This window comes from Daphnia carinata, chromosome 3 (assembly GCF_022539665.2).
Source record: "Daphnia carinata strain CSIRO-1 chromosome 3, CSIRO_AGI_Dcar_HiC_V3, whole genome shotgun sequence".
NCBI lineage: Eukaryota > Metazoa > Arthropoda > Branchiopoda > Diplostraca > Daphniidae > Daphnia > Daphnia carinata.
This window is the reverse complement of record NC_081333.1, coordinates 2,209,005-2,229,064: the sequence shown is the minus strand read 5'-3', so window position 1 is coordinate 2,229,064 and position 20,060 is coordinate 2,209,005. Positions and strand designations below refer to the sequence as shown.

The window sequence follows — 20,060 nt, the reverse complement described above, 5'->3', positions numbered from 1 at the left end:
CATTAAGTAAAAGGAGAATTAGGAAGATAACAGAAATAATCAAGGAGCATATTGACCCAAGGAAGAACAATCGGAAAATCAAGGCACTACTTTTTTTATCGCCCAACTGGAACGAAATCACTCCTGATGTGACTGATTATGGACAAGCTTTTTCTTATTTCGACGATTCAAAGCCATGGAAACTTGGCAACAGCAGTACATGACCAACAAAATACACAGCAATCTCACAATTCCACCTATGGGGAAAAGGTATGAATCAATGTATTTCAGAATAATAATTTATTGCAAATACCTTCGTAGATAGCTTTTTTGGCAAGAATGTATCCAACGCCAGCATCAGTAAAGAAACAAAAATTAGAAAGCGCTGACATCAAAAGTAGCGGTGAAGCTACGGCGGCTTGAAATCGTAGCCAATTCGAAGAGGACCAATTAGCCTGTTAAAATGGAAACAGATGCGAGTAACAGTTTGGTGAACTAGACCAAGGAATTCATACCTTCCAATTTGCAAAAGGCCAGCAAGTAGAACAAGATTTGCCCATTGTTTCGAGACAAATTCCAACATAATTGGAGACACACCAAATGATCTGGAAAAAAATCAAGAAACCTTTAGAAAAATCTAAATAGGTATGAATAGTTACAGTTGGCGAACCACTGCATTCGAAGCACCATGCCATATACAGACAAAGCCGAAACACATAGCTGTTCCGGCTAATTTTGCCGACGCTTTGTCCGACGCCCCTTTAAATGGAATGTAAATGTACCTAAAAGAAAAAGAAAAGAAATCAATTTGCATACCTAATATGAAACCTCTGTTCGCGGCTTACTGAAGCATGAAATTGTATAGTCCGCGATCGAAATCTCGCCACATTTGCGAATAGAGATGAATGCGGCCTACACACTTGGGTGGAGGTGGTGCATCAACATGATCTAATCGGGATAACGCCGACGGCAATCCGTATAAAACCAAGTATTTGGTCATAAAAAATTGACCAAGCGTGTAGCCAAGTCCTGCAGCTGGCCAGACATCAAACTGTCGAACAATTCCTACAAGGTTAAAATATTTATTGCTGAACAAGCAATGAATTAACAATGAAGGTATGGAGAATTACCAATGTGATATTGCAATGCACTATGATAGAAATAATGCAACGCAAGCTGATGAACAAACCACCAAAAGAGGTAACGCGCAATTAGCGCTGTGCTCTTGATTAGGTGAGCCAAACTGCATGGTTGGTTTGCAGGATTTTCCATCTTTAGTAAGGTGAATAACTCGTAATGTTATAAGAACAGGTAAAAGTATATGTCGATTTTTGTTACCGAAAATTTGAAATCCCGATAAAGCATCAAGGGCCCTGTTGGTAGCAGGGGGAGATAGAAGCAGTAGTGGTAGAAATTCATCAATTTGTTATGATGACCGGTAGAACGTGTATCTACTAAATAACTAATTGAACGAGCGTGGGTCCATGCTAGAAGAACTGAAAACAAATACTCCCGAACAGAATCTTCTTCAAACAAACCTGCCTTTCAGAAAAATACTTGCTTTTAATTTAAAATAAAAAAATTTTATAATTATATCCAAGTGTTAATTAGTTACTTTAACATCCGAAAACAGTGATGAATGCAGTGCAAGTGTAAACCCAATGCAGAGTATCCAAACACAGTGTAAGGAAAATAATTGTAGAATCCATAGGAACAGCACTGGTTGGATAAATGTGAAGACTGTTAAATGCAGTCCAAGCATACTCCAAAGCCAACAGAATGACATGGCAATACTGACTAGAGGCACTATTTTTGGAAATCTTCGTTTGATTGTCAAACTTATGATGAGGAATGGTATAACAAATTTTAGCCATCGAAAAAATATTGGGGTCCACATCTTCCATTCAAAGTCAGACGTATCAGCATTTCTGCCTACCCATTTCCAGCCAGGAACCAAATCCTCTGACAAGTACTGAGAATATCCTGTAAAAAAAAGCTATTACTACATAGAAAAACGAGAATTATAATAGTTCTTACTATCACTAGTTAAATGGCACTGGTACATTGAATAAAAAACAGACCCTGTCCAGATTAAGAAATAAATCTTTAATTCTATTAAACTTTGGTCTGCCATTCCGCAAAGAAAAAATTCACTTTGGATAGGCCCCTATAAATGAAAATTTTGTTTTCTGTCACCGGTCGGTTGTTATTGTTTGGAAAACCACATGGATCTGCGAGGTTGCCTATCAGGTTTAACAATTTGCTGAAACTTGTTTTTCAGAAACATGATGGCCGATTTCTGAGGTGTCGACCAATCAGATTCAAAAGATAGAAAGGGGGTGGGTAAGAAGCATTGGTTACAATTATTTTGCATTGTGCACTCTACCCTCGTTCTGCACGAACGTAAGAACTGTTGGCAAATTATAATCTGATAAATTAACTAGACAGATTCATGTAAGTGGATTGGTTACTTTCTTTACAGTGTACACAACTAGACCATACGCTTAAAACTAAAGATAAGGTAAAGTTCTTTATTGGTTTAACTCTGATTGCTTTTGGGCCAAACGAGTTCGCACCAAATGGCAGACAGTAACGCACCCAACACTACGTAACCATTATTTCATGCTTAGTAGGCTAGATGCTTGATAGGGATACAACTTCCAATAAGGCCTAAATGTAAATGCTTTTTTCGGAAATCCATCTCAACTTATTTCATTATTGGACTAACTACATAATTTAAGTTTATTATTATTAACCCATGTGGGGAACCAGCATGGGGGCCATTGTCTGAAATTTTCTGCCAGCCAAAAGTGAACTACACACTATGCCATTGTCTCATTCTGTTAGTGATCTGCTTTGTTGTGTTGAATTTTATCGTTTAAATGTCAACCACCTTTCTTTTTCGATCTTTTGTTTATCTTTATACATTCTAAATAGTGTCTCGTAAATTTGATAGGTGTCTTCTGCTTTGTTTTTCTAGTGCCATGGTTTTGAATCGAAAAGTGTGTGATAACTGGAGATGCTGACTTTGAGACGTGCCTTGATTCCAATGTTGGAACAACATTTAGCTCCAGGGTTGTTATTGTCGAAGACTACTTAGATATCGTGGGATGTGACGATGACTTCGTCTACCAGGAAAAGACTCAAGCTCACCGTGAGTCATATTGGCACATGCATTTCGTACACAACCAAGGTAAGCTAAACAAAAATTTTCCTTTTGGTGGGGTTTCGGGTTTCAGATGACGTGGATTGAGTCTATAATGAAGCGTTTCAGGCATCATACTACTTGATTGCTACAGTTCATTTTAGCAAATTATCGGAACTGAATGTGGCGTCCTTTTATCTATTGAAGGGAACAAACAAGGATCTATTAGGGACATTTTCGTAATTATTATTTTTCAAATAACCTATTCAATTTTTTTTTTGCAAAAAATCACCTGTGAAATTGTTTTTCGTCATCTTCGATGTTTTGGAATGCAAAATGTCCGATTGATATACGTCTTTTCCAGTTTCCGAGGTAGAGAGTATAAAATGTGGTGGTGCACTTCGATGATAATATATTGTCACCTTTGGTATTTTGGAATTTTTAGCATTTCAAAAGTTCCGATTGATCCCCTTGTTGAACATAATTGTTTTCAACGAAAATATTCCGATTTAGGATATTTTGAACTTCATCGGCACTGACACTATAGTTGAAAAATTTGCTTAACGCCAAAAATCTTACCCGACACTTAAAAAAAAAAAATTTTGGTGCATTTCAACTACCAATACTATGTTCATTGATTGCAGTCAATCATTAAAACAGCACTGCATATGCAACAGTAACTTACACTTGTCTTTAAGGTAACTGAACTCACTGAAAGGACTGATGCTTTATTCTCAACAATCACTAAATATTCAGCAAAGGTTCAATGTAGAAACTAGAAACCGCCTTCATCGTTTTCATTGATCAATCCATGGCGGATGCAAAGTTCAGCCAATTTCTTTTAATCCAACTCCCGTTCCTCTTCAGAAAGATTGTTCGGGGCTGGATCTTGCCATATAAGTTTAACATCTTTCGGATCAGTAAAGATAGTGTTGATTGCCAATCCCATCAACTGAATTGTCATCATCTTCAGTGATAATTCAATACCATAGTTTACAAAACACTCCTCACTCCCCGCATTCTTCACCTTCCCATTGCGAAATATCTGACCCTTTGTTTCCATGAAACGACGATATAATTCCGATAGACTAAATTTGTTGTAAGCATTAATGAAAACATTTTCAGTGCTAATAACATTGTTTATAACATTTTCTTTCATTGGTAACATTCAGCCAACGAAAATATTCATGGAATCTCTTTCTTTATGATAGGAATCTTGCCCATTGGATTGTTGGCGAATTGTTCGATGGTCTGCTCTTTATGGTGATCATTTATTTTCATTGGTTTACAATTGGTACAACAGTGTTAGCTTTAGTTTCAACGATAATGATTTTTTTCGATTTACGATTGTTGTGGTTACGGTTGTTTGGTTGTGGAATCAATTCATCCCATTTTTGCTCGGTATCATTATTGCACACAACAACTAGCAAATTATGCGATCTCTCAGCTCCCAAAATTTTTCTCATTTGAACTCTTTCCTTGTCTTCACGCAAATTTTTGCTTTCCACAATCAAATAGCTGTCGTCTTCCTTGAATTTACTTGATTGTTTCAGAGACTGGACGATTTTTATGGCGCTGTATTTTGGAAAGGCTGTTGCAATGCGCAGCACTTGCTTCTTTAGGTTTGAGTCGCAGAGAAAAGATTTTAGTTTTTCGGTCATGCCGTCGATTGCATCTTGTTTGAATGTCATCTCCTTGCAGAGCTTGTCACGGTAATTGATGGAAGTACCGGTTGCGCGCATCAACGTCATCATTTCTTTTATTTCCTTTATAATTGATTCTGCTTTTGTGTTCGATAGTGTAGTTGCGTGTTTATCTTTAAACCAATTCAGCATTTTACTTAAAAACTCACTTGTCATAAATCGATTATCCGTATAATGTCACCCAACTCGTTTTCTTTAGGTAAATTGACGGCAAACACGAGTTTGTTAAGAAAACTTTCTATTTCGTCATCATTCACAGGGTCATTGGGTAGTTCACTTTGTTCACTGTTGTCCGTTTTGCCAAAACTTTCACTCAAATCAAATTCCATCGTTGTTCGTTTGGTAATCGATAAGCATTTGACAGCAAACACAAGTTTGTTGAAATTTTGATGGAAACTGTGGTCTAATACGATTTCTTTAATCAAAGCATAGTGGTAATTGTTTAACACATCGCATCTGAGTTTGAGTTTTTGCTTTTTGTTCATTGCAAGTTCAAGTTGTTGTTCATTTTTCTTCTTTATTTTGCCAAAACCTTTACTGAAATCAAATTTCAGCGTCGTCCAGTCATCGCGACTTTGGCAATTGCTAAGCATTTTATGGAATTTTTCTGCGTTTGCCGAAAGTTTCACATTGTCGATGAAATTTTTATGGAATGTTGTCGAACTGAGGTCTAATACGTTTTCTTTAACCAAAGCATAATGATATTTTTTAAACAAAGCACATTTGAGTTCAAGTTTTTTCCCATCGTTGCCGCATTTCAATAGTTCGTGGGCTAAACAATGCATGTCTGAGGTTTCTTCTAGTTTTTTGTACAAATTGGTGGTACCTTCCATGTCTTGTAACTTGTACCATACCGGTTTTTTGCTGCCAGACGTTTGCTTGGTGTTGAAATCCAGAATACTATCTTGATTGCTTAAACTTACTAATTTGATTCCTTTCTGCTTGAGGTCGTCTTCATCAAAGCCAATATTAGTTCCAATAATGCAATCCTTAAGGTCTTCGTTGTGGTCGAGCGTTTTGCAAATTTCCCGATAAGACCGGAAATATTTTTTAAGACTAAAGTCACCATCACTTTCGTTCAAAAGATCGCTTGCCTTGATCTTCGTGGAATCTTCTAATTTGTGCTTTGCCTGCAAGTACCGTGACGTTTTTCTTCCGCTTTCACGATTTTCGTACGTAAAGATGAGGTCATCGAATTTACCCCCTTTATCAGGCATCTCAGTATCTAGCTTGAACTTACAGGGGGAGGGCATTTTAAGTCCTCGGATGAGGAACAGCATTAGCAGCTTCAGTTGAAATACGTTGCCGTGTAATGTATTCCTCAGCCCAGACGAGGGCAAGCTCTCGACTAATTTTTCATCTGTCTTCGCGCGTTTCTTTGGAGGAGGCTCCATTTTTACAGAACACTAATATCACAGAAAAGTATTTGTCAGCACTGAGCGTATGAAAGTTGCGAAATTATTGACTGTCTTGGAATGAATAACAATGCTCCGCTTACTTATTTCGATATTCAAAGAAGTTCACACAGAATATTTCTCAACAGCTGCCACTATTACATTAGTAATCTAGCTTTTTCACTTTTTTAAAACACGTCCAGTGTTAAACTGCCGTTAACGTTTTGTCAGCCATAGGTTCGACAAGCTAACTGTGCGTTCTCAGCTCCCTTTAGCGACACTATCCTTGTTTTATATCATATCTTTTCCTTTCCATATCATAAGATAGCAAGTTGCTCGTTATCATTCAATTAGCACCTTTCATAAATCTATGATACCACACAGTACGCAATAAAATTATACGTTTGTGACTAGATAACCAACATGGTTTGTTGTAACTAAGGAGCACTTAGAGCTGCATCATGATACATACAGTATATGTTTGTTTTTTTCTAATATAAAATGTAACCCCTGTCCACTTAGTCTTCTGCCACAAAAAATACTAAAATTAACTGTCACGTTTATTGATCTAAAGTTTTCATCAATAATAATAATTCTAAAAAAGGAAAATTCAGTTAATTCCATTCTAATATGAAAGAATAAAACGGAAAAAAAATAAATTTTCATATGTATATGTAATGTTTACAATGTAAAAGATATGCATCCTTTGCGGGCATTTAAAAGAGTTTTCTTTTTTCCATTTTTCAATTGCTTGTTGCCGAAACTAGTGTAGAAGCTGCAGGACATATTTTATTTTACATTTTATAAATGGTTCAATCCGAACTACTAGATTAACGTGATTTAAGTAACCCCAATTTCTCATTTACTATTTTATACGAGTCGGTCAATAATACTGGTATTTTTGAACTTTTACGCTTTCTAATGTACAAACGCTAAATACGCTAGCAACAAAAAACAGTGAAAGCATTGGCAACTTGACAATCGACACGACTAGCAGGTTAGTGACGTCATCTTATGAGAAATTATAGAGGCTACGTCAGATGGAAAAACAAAATATTACAACAATTGGTTTAAAACGTGTAGAGTTGCTTTAAATTAAACAATTAAAGGTTAAATATGTTGCGCTGAATCGACAATGCGAAACACTTACTTCGTTGCCATGGTTACAGCTTGCTTTCCCTGTTTTTTCTTGCTTTCGCCATTTCTCGTTCATCCCAACATATGCAATTAAAATCTAATTATTCAAGTTTGTCCCCTGTTTTTTTGTTCTCTAAAGACATTCAAGGTGATTGGGCAATGATTCAAACAGTGGGGAAGGGTTCTGATTCCTGCCAACATGTAAATGTGATTCACTTGAATGCCTTTTGTGATTCGATCAACAGTGAAAGTTGAAAGAAAGCAAGACTATTTATTTTCAGGTTTTGTGGCTTCAAACTAACAGTTAGTTTCAAGCAGAAGCAGAGGCAAGATGCAATGCAAGGAAGAAGAAAGCTCTTCCTAAGTCAACTAGTTCTTTGCAGCAGGATATCAGCAACTACTTTCCTACTTCCATCAAACTGTCTTCCTATGTTGAAGCTCTGAGACCATGGTCTTTCAGTGCTTCTCTGATGCCTGTACTCTTGGGCTGTGCTGTTGCCAACAAGGCTACTGGTGAATTCAGTCCAATTGTGCTTATCCTTACTGCTCTGTGTGCGCTTTCAGTTCACGCAGCTGGTAACCTTGTCAACACATATTTTGACTTCATTAAAGGCATCGACAATAAACAGAAAAGTGATGATCGCACCCTAGTTGACCAGCTTCTTTCGAAAGATGAAGTGGTTACCCTTGGAGCTGTTCTCTACGGATTGGGCTGTCTTGGATTCATCGCGCTCGTCTTCCTCTCTCCTGCTCGCATGGAACATCTAGCATTGGTCTACTTTGGAGGCCTTTCTAGCTCTTTCCTCTACACCGGCGGAATCGGTTTCAAATACATCGCACTGGGAGACGTCATGATACTCATTATATTTGGACCAATCACATTGCTGTTCTCCTATTTGGCGCAATCGGGCCAGACGGAATGGGCTACCATTTGGTATGCAATTCCTCTAGCCCTGAACACGGAGGCGATTTTGCACAGCAATAATACAAGAGACATGAACACGGATCGACGAGCGGGCATCGTGACACTGGCAATCCTTATCGGCACACCTGCATCCATCGTGTTGTTTGCTTGCCTTCTTTTCCTGCCTTACATGGTCTTCGTGGTGTTCGCACTTCACTACTCCAAGTGGCTATTGTTGCCTCTTATCACTTTACCTTCTGCCTTTCGGTTGGAGAAAGAGTTCCGCAGTGAAGATATGCGACATATACCAAAAAAGACAGCAAAACTCAACTTCTTCTTTGCTCTTCTATACGTTTTAGCAATCGGACTATGCCCAAGCTCCGAATTACCTTTGTTCTCGCATTAGAAATGGATTCTTGTTGAATCATAGAGACAGAGAATACAACTAATTCATTATGTAATAGCTCGCAGCTTCCGTATCTTTATTTCCACCAAAAACTAACAGAGAAACTCGTACTCAAAGATCGAACATAATGCCACATACGAGGAGGTAAATACAGCATGCTTCCAGACTCCAAAATTGTCTCAAGATAGGGAGCAGAGGGGAAAAGAGGAAAATTTTCTAAATCTGGATGCTCAACGTCCACTTGACTGGTATTGAAAAGTAGATGCTGCTGGTGTGGGTAAAGAGACGCGGTCACTTCTTGACTGTATAGGCGAATATATTTCGAACCAACAACTTGACTAAGGAAGTTGTGGTCAGGATCATAGTGGAGGGGCGAGATTGTTCCGCGAGGACCAAACCATGCATTCACTTGGATATCGTCACAAGTACCTAAGTAGCAATAATCTGGAACAAGAATATCTTTTTTTAATTGTGGAATTTGCTGGAAAAGTTGATATTGCGCTAAATATCCTGCTGTGGCGCTTGAAGTAAAAATATAATTGTCAATGAACTCGTTCACGGTTGTAAGAGATTGGGACCAGGCATCGTCGGTATACTTTGAACCAATTTCAATAGGCACAGTTCGATAGCCAGCGACTTTCCTAAAGTAATTAATGCTCCACCGAGATTCAGACATTGCTGGCCAGAAGTCCATTGCACCTAGTTGAAAACATGAACTGGCTAATTTAAATTCTTAAAAACACTTATTGATGTATTACCTGTGATTACTACAGGCTTTTTGTCCATGATGTCTAGCAAAAATGTTTCTATGCTAGGTGTGTGGACAGTCTCTACGAAATTGTTTTTGTTTATTTTAGGGTAGCATCCATTGCTGTCTTCTTGTTCCTTTTGGTTCTCTTGAATGGCTTTTTTGGTCTCTGACAACTTCCATAACTTTTCATTAAGGCTGTCTGCTATATTGCTCAACAAACCATCTAGTATTGGCTCTCCCATGATGAGACCCATATCACATGCAGCAATTGCATTAACTAGACCTTCGTCTTCATCTTTACTAAGTTCTAGACAGAGAAGTGCTTTGAAAAGTGAAACATATGAATACAATTTTCTCCACTCTGGATCAACATCCTTCCATTGGCCAGTATGTAATTTCTCCCACACATAATGCAGGGTAGACTCGGCTTTCAGTAAAAGCGTGGAACAATCCATCTCCGAGAATTGGGCTGCAGAATTGTTGCGAACTTCCAGGTACATCTGAGTGATTTCACCGAAAAGATGCAGGATGGACGGATTTAATTTCTTATCGTCCATTTTGTCTAACTGTAGACCATCCCTTTCACGTGGAAACAGGTTATGAACTTCATTCATTTTCTTTTCAATGATTTCTGATACAGATTTTATTAGTCATTGTAGCTTCTACGGTTTGTATTTAATCCCAAAACTGTTTTGAAACGATGCAATAAATGCAGACGATACAGTTTTGACATTTGAAGAAAAGCAGACGAAAAGAAACAGTAATATTCAAATCGAAAAACATTTTTGCCACGATCTTCTTGCCCATTGCCCACCATTGTTTTAGTTTCTCCTTTTCCGTTTTCTGATTCAGATGTTTATTAACAATTACATGTCCTTTAAATAGTTTTTTGGTTTTTCCATCTTGCCGCACGTAATATGCCATAGGAAAAGTAAGCATCAATCTCATGTTATGCTATCTCATGAAAGATTTTAATTTCCATTGCAATTATCTAGTGAACGTAGAAATCTCAAACCCTTCACGAAGGAAATTGGTATTGAAAACTCATGCCTCAGATCCTTCCAAGGCATTGGTTCTGTATCAGCCTTTTCCAGGAGGCCAATGCATAGGAAAAAATCTAGCGTTAAATGCTAATACAGAGTGCAAACCAGCCAACCACTTTCTAAAACCCACAAATAAAATTGAATCAAAAGAAAAATGTAAGAAGACATGTGAAACATCTGATCCCAAAACATCAAGTTATGGTAACATATTCTTGTTGGGTGTGATATTAATTGTAACAGTTATATTGTCACTAACCAGTTCATACAAAGACTGGGATCTCTGTGACACAAAATCAATGGAGGTGGATCTCAAGCTACTGAAACATGAATTAACTACTAATCTTTATGGGCAGTTGCCAGCAGCTAAAACAATTATTGATGCACTGGAAGAACTTCAAGTAACAGTTGAACAAATGGCAGTGCTTGTTCTCCTAGGAGGACCTGGAACAGGAAAAACGTGGACAACCCACTTGATTGCTAACTCCATGTCAGAACAAACTAATCAAGTGTCTTTACACCTTGGACCCTGGTCAAACTTGCAAGAGATTCAAATGGCCTTCCATGAGTTAAAGTGTTGTCACTGGAACCTCATTTTTATTGAAGATTCAGACTACGCGAATAGTCAACTGATTGAAACTTTGCTTGATATGGTGTCCAGTGTCAGTCAAAATATTTCTTGCGCTCGCCAAAAAATTGTTATAATACTGACGAGTAATTATGGCCAGAAGGAATTTGCCGAATTGCTTTTTCACGAGCGCGAGAGATTTGGAACTAGACACACTGTAAGTCATGAAGATATTCGCGAGACCATTAAGAAGTTGACTTCTCATCTTATCAACGGTTTCGCCCAGCGGAAGATACCTTTCGTTCCGGTTCCTTATCTGCCTCTTGAGAAGATGCAGTTAGAGCAGTGCATTCATAACGATTTGCAGTTAAAGAAGAAGGTAGCATCACCTGATCTTATAGATAAAATTATCCAACATTTTCGCTTCATTCCTCCCCGAAAAGACTATTTTGTCGCTGCAGGGTGCAAAACTGTACCTACTTTTGTCAACCTATACACGTGAAACTGCTTGACGGAAAGGAAGACAGATTTTATTGTTTTCACAGGTAAATTCAGAATACAACATTTGAAACATAATAAAATGCCTCATTATCTCCTCCGCATATCAGAGATTCTCCACAGACGTCCACACTGTTTACTGCTAGGGGTAGAGTGGGGAGAATTTCTTTTATGTTAAGTTGTTGAGTAGCCAAATCTCCACTCAGCCAAAGGTTACTAGATGAGCCACCTACGAGTCAATATATGTTAAAAAATTATCCAGTTCTTTTTTCTTTTTTTTTAATACTTGTAGCAGGATTTTTCCCAGATAATGGAACCCAATGCCACACGGCTCCTGATTCACTAGCGGTAAATAGATGATCTGCTCGTTCTGGGTGAAAGCGCAAATCGTTCAGGCAATTGTCCGAAGCTTCCATAACGGTCACTGGAGTCTGGGCCTTGCGCATATCATATATAGTGAGCATTCCATCATAGCCACCTACGGCAACTATGTGTCCTTGAAACGGATGTTTGTCCATACTTGTTACACCCACCTAGTAAAGAATAAGTAGTAACTAAGAAAGTTACGAAGACTGCCTTGTCACCTCTGAATCTTCGGAAAGTGAAGTTGATAATATTGGCTTCTCCGATACTGATCGCAAATCCCACAGTTTGATCATACCTCTTGAATTTCCCGTGAAAATTTCGTTTTGAGAGGTGAAAACGGCTGCGTTTAAGCTGCAGCTATCAGCATCTGAAAGTTCAATTAACAATTTTGGTAATTTTGAAAACTGGAAATAGAAACTACAAGAATTTACTCCTCAAAAAAAAAAAAACAGAAGTAAATTTTTGTGGAATGCCATCAAGACATTTCTTTAGGTATGACTTAAAGGAAATTAAACTTTACCAAGAGTTTTATAGGGCTTCTCTTGGTTCATTCGCATCAAATTTAGTTTACCATCCTCTCCAATAGATGCTATCTCAGGGGATTGGCAAAGAACACCAGTAGCAGGAGCTTTCATACTTCTATAAAACGGTAAATGTTATTTTCAATTAATTTTATTCTTATTTATTTTTTAACTTACTTGAAATGATGAATGTCTTTCCATTGACTAATCATTGTTAATTTTTGGTCTATCTTCATCATTGCAATAGAACCATTGCCCAAGGCAACAAAGAAGGTGGATGTGTCATAGAACTAGAAAAGGGAGACAAAACATTTTTATACAGTTAAAATAATAAGTTTTTTAGAAACATTTTTCATGCTTACAGCTATATCATTCACATCCCCAGAGACAGGAACCGTAGACACCAATACAGGATCAATATTCTGCTCATTTGGTTGAATGACATTCCAAAAAGATACCTCATTTTGCTGTGGAGAAGGTAAAAGAAAAAAGTAAATGAACTCCATAATAGATTATGAAGTAATTTATTTATATGATGAACCTCGTCATCCCAGCTACCGGTGACAAAGTATTCTGGATTTGGGCGACCGAAAGCAGCAGGGTGTTGCCATCGCACTTTACGGATCTTTTTTGAAACAAACTTTGCACAAACTGTTTCTGCCATTCTAGTTGGAAGTTCAGTTAATAAAAGATGTTCGAACTAACGAACTTCAGTAAAAACCACACGAAAACCACTTAAACTGTTGATTTTCCTTTGAAACAGACGATATAGGGAACTATAAAACAAATTTAAATTTGGTGTTGCCAATTTCAATTATGGTTTAAAAAATAAGAAGCATTATTCCATCCTACTTCTTATGCTGCTAACTATATTTTTTATTGAATTTTAGAAATTTATTCTATTACTAATAATACAACTATAAATATGTTTTTCAATAACTTGAGCGTGCAACTCCTTTGTGTCATCAATACTTCGATCTTTGACAGTCCAATACTAGAAGAAAGTGTTGTGAAAACTTAAGAAATTTTTGTCTACCTCAAGTTTAATTCGAGAAAAATTAAACTGCTTTAAAAGATTCTCAATGTCGTATCGTGTACACTGTTACTCCGTGCAAAAATATAATGGCCGTAGCACTGTCCGAGGATGAAACAATCCTCGTAGTTCCTTCTTCACTGTCCTTCATTTCGTGCACCAGTTTATTATCGAAAAGCCAACGTCTTCTACTAGGCCTACTTCTGCTTCTTTTTGTCGATGTTATTTGGGTAACTTATATTTGTCGTTTTCCCACTATTTATTTACCTATTTTTGACTTTCTGTATTTCCAGGTGCTTTCATCAGAACTGACAAAAGTAATAATTTATCATTATCATTATATTAGAGAAAAGGTTTCACCACAATTTTTTTTCAGTATATTTTTCAAAATGCAGAATATGACAAACCCTTCTTTACTACTTATTTCAAAACAAGTTTCTTCATGATTTATTTGACTGGGTTTATTTTTGCCAAGTCCTGGAGAGAACAGTGTTTTGGACACACATATGAGTACCAGGTAGGAGTTGTCAACTTAATCATAAGTAAATTCTATATATCTTATCTGGAGATAAATACTGTACAGCATTTAAAGCAAGATGTGATAGAAGACCCAGAAGATCCCTCTTCAGTGCTTGTAAGCTATAGTATTTTGTAAAATTCAATTTGTAGTATTTCTCATAGAAAAAATGTTGTGTCATTAAAGAGTGGACCTACATTCGTTCCCATGAAAACTGACGAAGAATCTGGTCAGCCAGCATCAATTCTCGAAAGTACTGAAGAGAGCACCTCAAGATCGGTTCGATTCAACGGAGTCGTAGAGGTTTTCCCATATCTCTAGAAATGCCGTAATTTTTCAATCAATACTATTTGTGGCAAAAAGGTCCGTGAGCTATCACCCAACGAAGCTGTTGACGCTTTAATGGCTCGCTTGTCGTATTCCGCCTCAATCCGGGCAGAAGTTGCAACCCGTCGGTGCGCAGAAAAACTCTCCTCTTTGGAGACTATGAAAGTTGCCGCTACGTTTTCATTATTGGTATTAGCTTCTTGACGTTTAATAACAAAAATTTACTAATAAACTTGGTTGTTATTGTTATCCTATAGTGGTTTTTAGGTAATTATAGCTACCAAGCGGCATTGTCCCACACAGAAGCTGGCCTCGTGAATGTGCTTTCGTCAAGTAGCAGTCTGTTTACTTTAATGCTTGCTGCTTGCCTACCGTCGGGTTCGAGTGATAGGTTTACACTCACAAAGCTCATCGCAGTTGTTTTCAGTATTGCTGGAGTTGTACTGGTTAGCTTGTCGGATTTAAAGGTAGAGCAGTCTATTCCTGTGGGTGCAGGATGGGCCTTAGCTGGCTCCATGTGCTATGCCGCCTACCTGGTGCTATTAAAACGTCGTGTTGACCACGAAGATAAAATGAGCATTCCAATGTTTTTCGGTATTTATGACTAGAAAAGTTACTAGGACGAGTAGTGAATTTGCTTAATTTCGCAGGCTTCGTTGGACTTATAAACACTATAGTGATGTGGCCATCCTTCTTCATCCTTCATGCTACCAAACTGGAAATATTTGTATGGCCAACACAGCAGCAGTGGTTGTACATTGCCCTAAACGGACTTATTGGCACCGTTCTCTCGGAGTTCCTATGGCTATGGTAAAAGTGTTCCTAGTAGTATAATTGGTAATTATAGTAGTAGGGATTGGTAGAATCTGTGTTATTTCACATTTGATTCACTTGCCCACGTAGTCATGCTTGTAATTTTCCTTTGTGGTTCACTTTGAAACGCAAGAGATCGAAACTTTCTCGTAGTGCAAGCCTTTTAGGCATAGTATGAGGGAGAGCCCAAAAAAATTTTAAATACTAATTCAAAAAGGCCGTTGAGGCCAACACAACGCTTCAACTTCGACCAAGAGGATGTTTTGAAAGTTTCGCATAGAAGAAAGTTAGAAGAGTGACCATAGAAATTCACTTAAAATTATCTAAATTTTAGGGGCTGCTTTCTGACGTCATCGCTTATTGCCACATTGGCCATGAGTCTGACAATTCCTCTGTCAATGCTGGCTGATGTGGCCGTCAAGCATGTTTCCTATCCATTCCTATTCTATATCGGCTCCATTCCAATGTTCCTCAGTTTCTTTGCCGTCACATTACTGTCTCACTGGGAAGAGTGGGACCCAGTTGCTCAGATACTCAACCGCATCGTTGATTCTTGCCGTTCACGCAATAGGTAAACTTTTTGTGTTCCAATTTGTCATTTCGGGCATTCAAAGATCTTGGTTTTTCGTTGACAGAAATCGGTTTATGAGCGACAGTGACGACGGAGAACAGCGCGAATCCCTAATAGAGCAACCTGAATCGTCTTCAGAATAGTGACATTCCACGCTTCTTCCGCTTGACCCGTTATCAAGCAACCTAGTCAATTCTCGCCATCCATTTGTTATGCTCACGCATTTGAATCGTTTGTCCCAATGACCTACCTTCGATAAGAGATGTATAGATATTCTCGACTGGCACGTTCCCATTGGGCATCATTGTTCGGTTGCTTAAATGAAAAACACTGGACAAGTATCCCGATGATACATTGTGACTAACTACGTTGTTTCATATATTATAGCATGGTCTGTGTTTGGCACATGAAGAAATCACAGTCCTCTAAGCGACCGTCAAAGAATTAAATCTGTTAATTCTCGCCCGTTAGAAAATTTTTTCTTTCACTTCCCAAATGGAAAAGAATCTAGCGCGGTGATTTGGTCGCGACAACTTAAATATATAACCTAAATTGACATAATAATTTACTCTCGAGTTTTAATATTTTTATTTCATTTTTTGGGCTTAGGGTTGCCTGCAAGCTACATCGTTACCGATATTAACAGTTACGAAGATTCTTACGCATGTTTTATTTAGAAAGCTGGTTAAATTCACAGCTGTATTATCAGCCCTCATAGAAAAAAAAACCGCCTTTACGTCGATTCGAACTGACGTGTGTCGCGCCAGTACGTTCTGATCTTCGGCCAATTTCTGGTTTTCTTCAACTGTGTGCATCTTTCGGCCACCAATGGCGCCACCAGCCTGTACTTAGCGATGTGCAATCGTCGCTGAAAGTTTAACTAGTTGTCGTGCGATAGGCCATGAGTATTAAGCAGTCCATGTTCCCGCCATCCTTTTTTTGTGTTTATAAAGCTATGGTTGAAGGAATCATCGTTTCGTCAAGATGTTTGCTCAAAGAGGAGTTGAGCTCATACAGGAACTCGAAAGAGCTAAAGACTTCCTTCCACCCTTCAACGTAATCTAACTTCTTTTATCCTTTAAAAACTTTTTATTTCATGTTCTAACCGACATTCTGGTAGGAAGATGCAGTTCGCCAAGTACTGGAGGAGATGAGAGCGTTGTTTGAGGAAAACCAAAGAGATGCGTAAAAAAATTTAAAATAAATCAAATGAGGTAAGATTGTCCACTAATAATATATCTCTCCAGGAGCTCTGCTGTAGCAGGGGAATCAGAATACATTACTTCAGTACATATTCGTCACTGTGCCCTAGAAAGAAATAAGAGGTAAACTTGTAAAATGAAAATCTTTATTTATTACTAGTCTATTAAATATTCTCTTTAGGTGTTTGATGGCTTATCTTTACAATAGACTTGAAAGAATCAAAGAGCATCGCTGGCATTTTGGATCTGTGCTGCCTCCAGATATTAAGGCAAATATTTGTGAGCCTGAAACCCAGTTTTTTATTAAGTACAACAAATCCCTTGCTACATATATGAAATCTATTGGTGAAGGGAGTTACTCCCTTGATCTTACACAGAACCTAAAGCCACCCAAAAACCTCTACATTCAAGTTAAATGTCTTACAGATTTTGGTGAGTTTGAAACTGAGGATGGTGATATTGTAGTTTTGAAAAAGAACAGCTTGCATCTGTTGCCTCGCGTACAGTGTGAACTTCTTATCGCTCAGGGTGTCCTTGAGCATGTTTCATAATGTTATCAATGGATCTAGGTTTAAAATAAATATTGTACAGGACAGTATAAAATAAGCTAGTAACTCTTTTTTTTTTTCTGAAGAAAATCAACCAATATATGGTGTATTGTTAACGAGACGTTTTTAAATTTCGTTAAAATTTCGCAAAAAATCCATACTTATTTTACCATCACAGCAAACCATATCCAAAGCAAATCAAAATCATCAAACAGGTCTGCATCCGTAAAAACCGCGCTAAAAATCCAGTAGAGGGGGTTGGAATGCCATTCTACAGTCGGGGCGTATCTGGTTCCTTTTAATAAACAAACGGGCTATCGCTCGTTTGATGACATTATGAACCCACGTGGAGGGTTATCAAAACTGTAAGACGTCGAAAAGATCACTCACTCGTGATAATTTCTTCAAAAGTTTGTTCTTAAATAGTAGGTATGCTGTATGCAGGCAGTTTTCAGAAGTTTCTATTTGCTTTTTGAACTGCCAAGTTCCAACTCTTAGATCTATCCCCGTTTTTACAGATTATTCGATTTGATAATAACTAAAGGATATTTGTGTAGGCAGTAGAATCTTGTCGTCTGTGGCTGAACATATTTTCAAACAGTTCTAACTGAAAACTACATATGTAATATTGGCATTTAATTTTTTTCAGAATACTTCTGATTGTTTTTTTCATTACATAGACAACGTAAACAACAATCTGTAATACTTTCTGACAATATTGTTTATCCTAGAAATGGGATCTTCAGGAACAGTGGCAATCCTTGGTGGTGGCATAAGTGGCTTAACAGCAGCATATAAGTTGTCCCAAATCCATCCTGCCCCCAACGTATTGTACTTTTCGAAGCAGCCAATCGTTTAGGAGGTTGGATACATAGCACCAGGAATGAAGATGGTGTTGTGTATGAACATGGCCCACGAACACTAAGACCTGTTGGAGAGTCAGGAATAACTGCATTAAATCTTGTACAGGAACTTGGACTTCAAGAACACATTATTAATGTTCCCTATGGTCATCCCTCTTCTGTTAATCGTTACGTTTACGTTGATTCTAAACTAATCCGATTGCCGACACAATTATCTGCTTTGTTCAAAACCACGCCCCCTTTTCACAAACCCTTACTTGCAGCTGTTCTCCGTGACCTATTTACAAGCAAAAGTTCCAAAGATGACGAATCAATGTTTGATTTCGTTTCTCGTCGTCTTGGGCCGGACATAGCAGAATTTGCTATTGACCCATTGGTACGCGGAGTGTGCGCTGGTGATGCTAAGGAGATTAGCGTAAAGTTTTTGCTGAAATCGCTTAAGGAGGCTGAGCAAAAATATGGTCGCATAACATTTGGCTTCCTGACCAGTGCATTGCGAAAACCTCCACCGCCCACGTACCAAGTTTCGGATTTAGCCAAAAAAGCTCAGTCAGAACGCTGGCCGGTGTGGAGTTTGCAAGGAGGAATACAGTCACTCCCAGAAACTCTAGCAGAAAAAATCACAAATGCTGGGGTAGAATTATATGTTGAATCTCCCTGCACAGGTAAATTTATATTGGACAGAATCAACTTCCTTTTAGATGTTGTATTAATCATTAAAAATATTACTAGATTTAGAAGTTCGAAAAGACGGTAGTTTCGTAGTGCGATCTGGCGAAGAAGAACTGCATTGTTGCAAGGTGATTAGTGCGTTGCCATCGCTCAAATTATCTGAATTAGTAGAAAAGACCCACCCTACCTTGGCCAAATTACTTAAATCAATTGATTCCGTCACGGTGGGACTAGTCAACTTGGAATGGGCTGGTCAACGGTTGAACCATGATGCATTCGGTTTCCTAGTGCCGTCATCTCAAAACTCACCGCTACTAGGAGTGGTATATGATACCTGCAGTTTTCCTCAAGGCGATCGAACTATACTAACCGCGATGATGGGTGGAAAATGGTTTAAAAGCCTTTTTGGTGACCATATTAATGAAGAAGCATTGTTAAAAATAGCTCTGGGTCAAATGGAATCAGTACTTGGTATAAGCGACGCACCAGCCCGTACCCAAGTCCATATTCTACGGCAATGGTAAGATATGCATTATAATCTGAGAAGTCATCTGTAATTTTGACTTTGCTTTTCAGCATTCCGCAATACACTGTAGGCCATTGTGATCGGGTGGAAAAAATTCGGCGCTATGTCGACGATAACCGACTAGGCCTTGTATTGATAGGTGCTTCATTCGACGGAGTCTCAGTCAATGACTGTATTCACAATGCAACTAAAGCGGTCGAACACTTGGCTGCCACGCTCAAGATTTAGAAATTTTAAAGTCGGGAGCTTTGTGTTGTGAAATGCAGTGTGTTGCTGGAACTAAAAATGCCTGCCTAATTTCTCAGTCAAGTAGTTATTGATTACATGAATAAACATCCCTTTATAAAATTTTTATGCTTGTTATACGCTATTCATTATCCGTATTCATGGCGAAAAGCGAATTTCGCTTGGCCTTACTATAGGTAAAAAGCATATCTAATTGAGATTCGACCACCCACTAAAATGCCAGCATTTACGTGAATGCAAAGCTAATACGAATGAGTTTATTCTCAAAAATTCTTTGTATAAACATTTAATGCATGAATGTGGAACAATCTAACTCGTGTAATCTGTAAA

General features: G+C 38.1%; 7 protein-coding genes across 8 annotated transcripts; 5 read left to right on the top strand and 2 right to left on the bottom strand.

The window, feature by feature from the left end:
* Window positions 1-43: 43 nt before the first annotated feature.
* LOC130693805 (protein-cysteine N-palmitoyltransferase Rasp-like) lies at window positions 44-2,351 on the bottom strand. 2 transcript variants are annotated; one of them, XM_057517020.2, is made up of 10 exons: window positions 2,017-2,177; window positions 1,778-1,962; window positions 1,595-1,698; window positions 1,318-1,521; window positions 1,110-1,251; window positions 825-1,044; window positions 650-761; window positions 495-584; window positions 293-434; window positions 44-236 (listed from the first exon to the last, which is right to left on the bottom strand). In XM_057517020.2, exons 2-10 carry the CDS (start codon window positions 1,881-1,883, stop codon window positions 118-120), a joined length of 1,239 nt encoding a protein of 412 aa, XP_057373003.1. In that variant the 5' UTR covers window positions 1,884-1,962; window positions 2,017-2,177; the 3' UTR covers window positions 44-117. The 2 variants fall into 2 exon arrangements, with proteins under 2 accessions (XP_057373003.1, XP_057373001.1); XM_057517018.2 differs by having other exon boundaries at window positions 1,595-1,962; window positions 2,017-2,351.
* A 5,032-nt stretch (window positions 2,352-7,383) lies between these two features.
* LOC130693821 (ubiA prenyltransferase domain-containing protein 1 homolog) lies at window positions 7,384-8,723 on the top strand. The gene is given in 2 exon segments (XM_057517041.2): window positions 7,384-7,718; window positions 7,720-8,723. Coding segments are annotated over 2 exon segments (978 nt in total). The 5' UTR covers window positions 7,384-7,689; the 3' UTR covers window positions 8,669-8,723.
* Window positions 8,724-8,730: 7 nt separating this feature from the next.
* Window positions 8,731-13,126, bottom strand: LOC130693850 (lysine-specific demethylase 8-like). Its single transcript, XM_057517077.2, has 9 exons — window positions 12,954-13,126; window positions 12,775-12,879; window positions 12,590-12,702; window positions 12,412-12,530; window positions 12,110-12,258; window positions 11,812-12,058; window positions 11,651-11,754; window positions 9,427-9,985; window positions 8,731-9,367 (listed from the first exon to the last, which is right to left on the bottom strand). Exons 1-9 carry the CDS (start codon window positions 13,074-13,076, stop codon window positions 8,745-8,747), a joined length of 2,142 nt encoding a protein of 713 aa, XP_057373060.1. The 5' UTR covers window positions 13,077-13,126; the 3' UTR covers window positions 8,731-8,744.
* Window positions 10,200-11,622, top strand: LOC130693815 (torsin-2A-like). The gene is made up of 2 exons (XM_057517034.2): window positions 10,200-10,350; window positions 10,415-11,622. Coding segments are annotated over exons 1-2 (1,116 nt in total). The 5' UTR covers window positions 10,200-10,349; the 3' UTR covers window positions 11,530-11,622.
* A 259-nt stretch (window positions 13,127-13,385) lies between the features above and the next one.
* Window positions 13,386-16,106, top strand: LOC130693807 (solute carrier family 35 member F5-like). The gene is made up of 10 exons (XM_057517023.2): window positions 13,386-13,675; window positions 13,739-13,762; window positions 13,822-13,962; window positions 14,029-14,079; window positions 14,149-14,265; window positions 14,326-14,478; window positions 14,547-14,883; window positions 14,940-15,099; window positions 15,437-15,673; window positions 15,738-16,106. Exons 1-10 carry the CDS (start codon window positions 13,535-13,537, stop codon window positions 15,814-15,816), a joined length of 1,440 nt encoding a protein of 479 aa, XP_057373006.1. The 5' UTR covers window positions 13,386-13,534; the 3' UTR covers window positions 15,817-16,106.
* A 470-nt stretch (window positions 16,107-16,576) lies between these two features.
* Window positions 16,577-17,472, top strand: LOC130693831 (DNA replication complex GINS protein PSF1-like). The gene is made up of 4 exons (XM_057517053.2): window positions 16,577-16,729; window positions 16,794-16,858; window positions 16,921-16,998; window positions 17,057-17,472. The coding sequence occupies exons 1-4, from the start codon at window positions 16,658-16,660 to the stop codon at window positions 17,424-17,426; spliced, it is 585 nt and encodes a 194-aa protein (XP_057373036.1). The 5' UTR covers window positions 16,577-16,657; the 3' UTR covers window positions 17,427-17,472.
* Window positions 17,473-18,141: 669 nt separating this feature from the next.
* On the top strand, window positions 18,142-19,817 carry LOC130693809 (protoporphyrinogen oxidase-like). The gene is given in 4 exon segments (XM_057517025.2): window positions 18,142-18,249; window positions 18,252-18,951; window positions 19,019-19,478; window positions 19,535-19,817. Coding segments are annotated over 4 exon segments (1,431 nt in total). The 5' UTR covers window positions 18,142-18,156; the 3' UTR covers window positions 19,713-19,817.
* Window positions 19,818-20,060: the final 243 nt, after the last annotated feature.

What these genes read in the sequence shown, in the direction of transcription:
- LOC130693831 (XM_057517053.2), top strand. Translation starts at nt 16,658, where the DNA reads ATGTTTGCTCAAAGAGGAGTTGAGCTCATACAGGAACTCGAAAGAGCT. An exon ending in ACTTCCTTCCACCCTTCAAC is followed by an intron (nt 16,730 to 16,793) that starts GTAATCTAACTT and finishes ACATTCTGGTAG; the next exon opens with GAAGATGCAGTTCGCCAAGT. An exon ending in GCCCTAGAAAGAAATAAGAG is followed by an intron (nt 16,999 to 17,056) that starts GTAAACTTGTAA and finishes TATTCTCTTTAG; the next exon opens with GTGTTTGATGGCTTATCTTT.
- LOC130693850 (XM_057517077.2), bottom strand. Translation starts at nt 13,076, where the DNA reads ATGGCAGAAACAGTTTGTGCAAAGTTTGTTTCAAAAAAGATCCGTAAA. An exon ending in CCGGTAGCTGGGATGACGAG is followed by an intron (nt 12,880 to 12,953) that starts GTTCATCATATA and finishes CCTTCTCCACAG; the next exon opens with CAAAATGAGGTATCTTTTTG. An exon ending in GGGATGTGAATGATATAGCT is followed by an intron (nt 12,703 to 12,774) that starts GTAAGCATGAAA and finishes TCCCTTTTCTAG; the next exon opens with TTCTATGACACATCCACCTT.
- LOC130693807 (XM_057517023.2), top strand. Translation starts at nt 13,535, where the DNA reads ATGGCCGTAGCACTGTCCGAGGATGAAACAATCCTCGTAGTTCCTTCT. An exon ending in GACACACATATGAGTACCAG is followed by an intron (nt 13,963 to 14,028) that starts GTAGGAGTTGTC and finishes AATACTGTACAG; the next exon opens with CATTTAAAGCAAGATGTGAT. An exon ending in AAGATCCCTCTTCAGTGCTT is followed by an intron (nt 14,080 to 14,148) that starts GTAAGCTATAGT and finishes GTGTCATTAAAG; the next exon opens with AGTGGACCTACATTCGTTCC.
- LOC130693805 (XM_057517018.2), bottom strand. Translation starts at nt 2,113, where the DNA reads ATGGCAGACCAAAGTTTAATAGAATTAAAGATTTATTTCTTAATCTGG. An exon ending in ATCGGGATTTCAAATTTTCG is followed by an intron (nt 1,252 to 1,317) that starts GTAACAAAAATC and finishes ACCTTACTAAAG; the next exon opens with ATGGAAAATCCTGCAAACCA. An exon ending in CAAAAAAGCTATCTACGAAG is followed by an intron (nt 237 to 292) that starts GTATTTGCAATA and finishes TTTTCCCCATAG; the next exon opens with GTGGAATTGTGAGATTGCTG.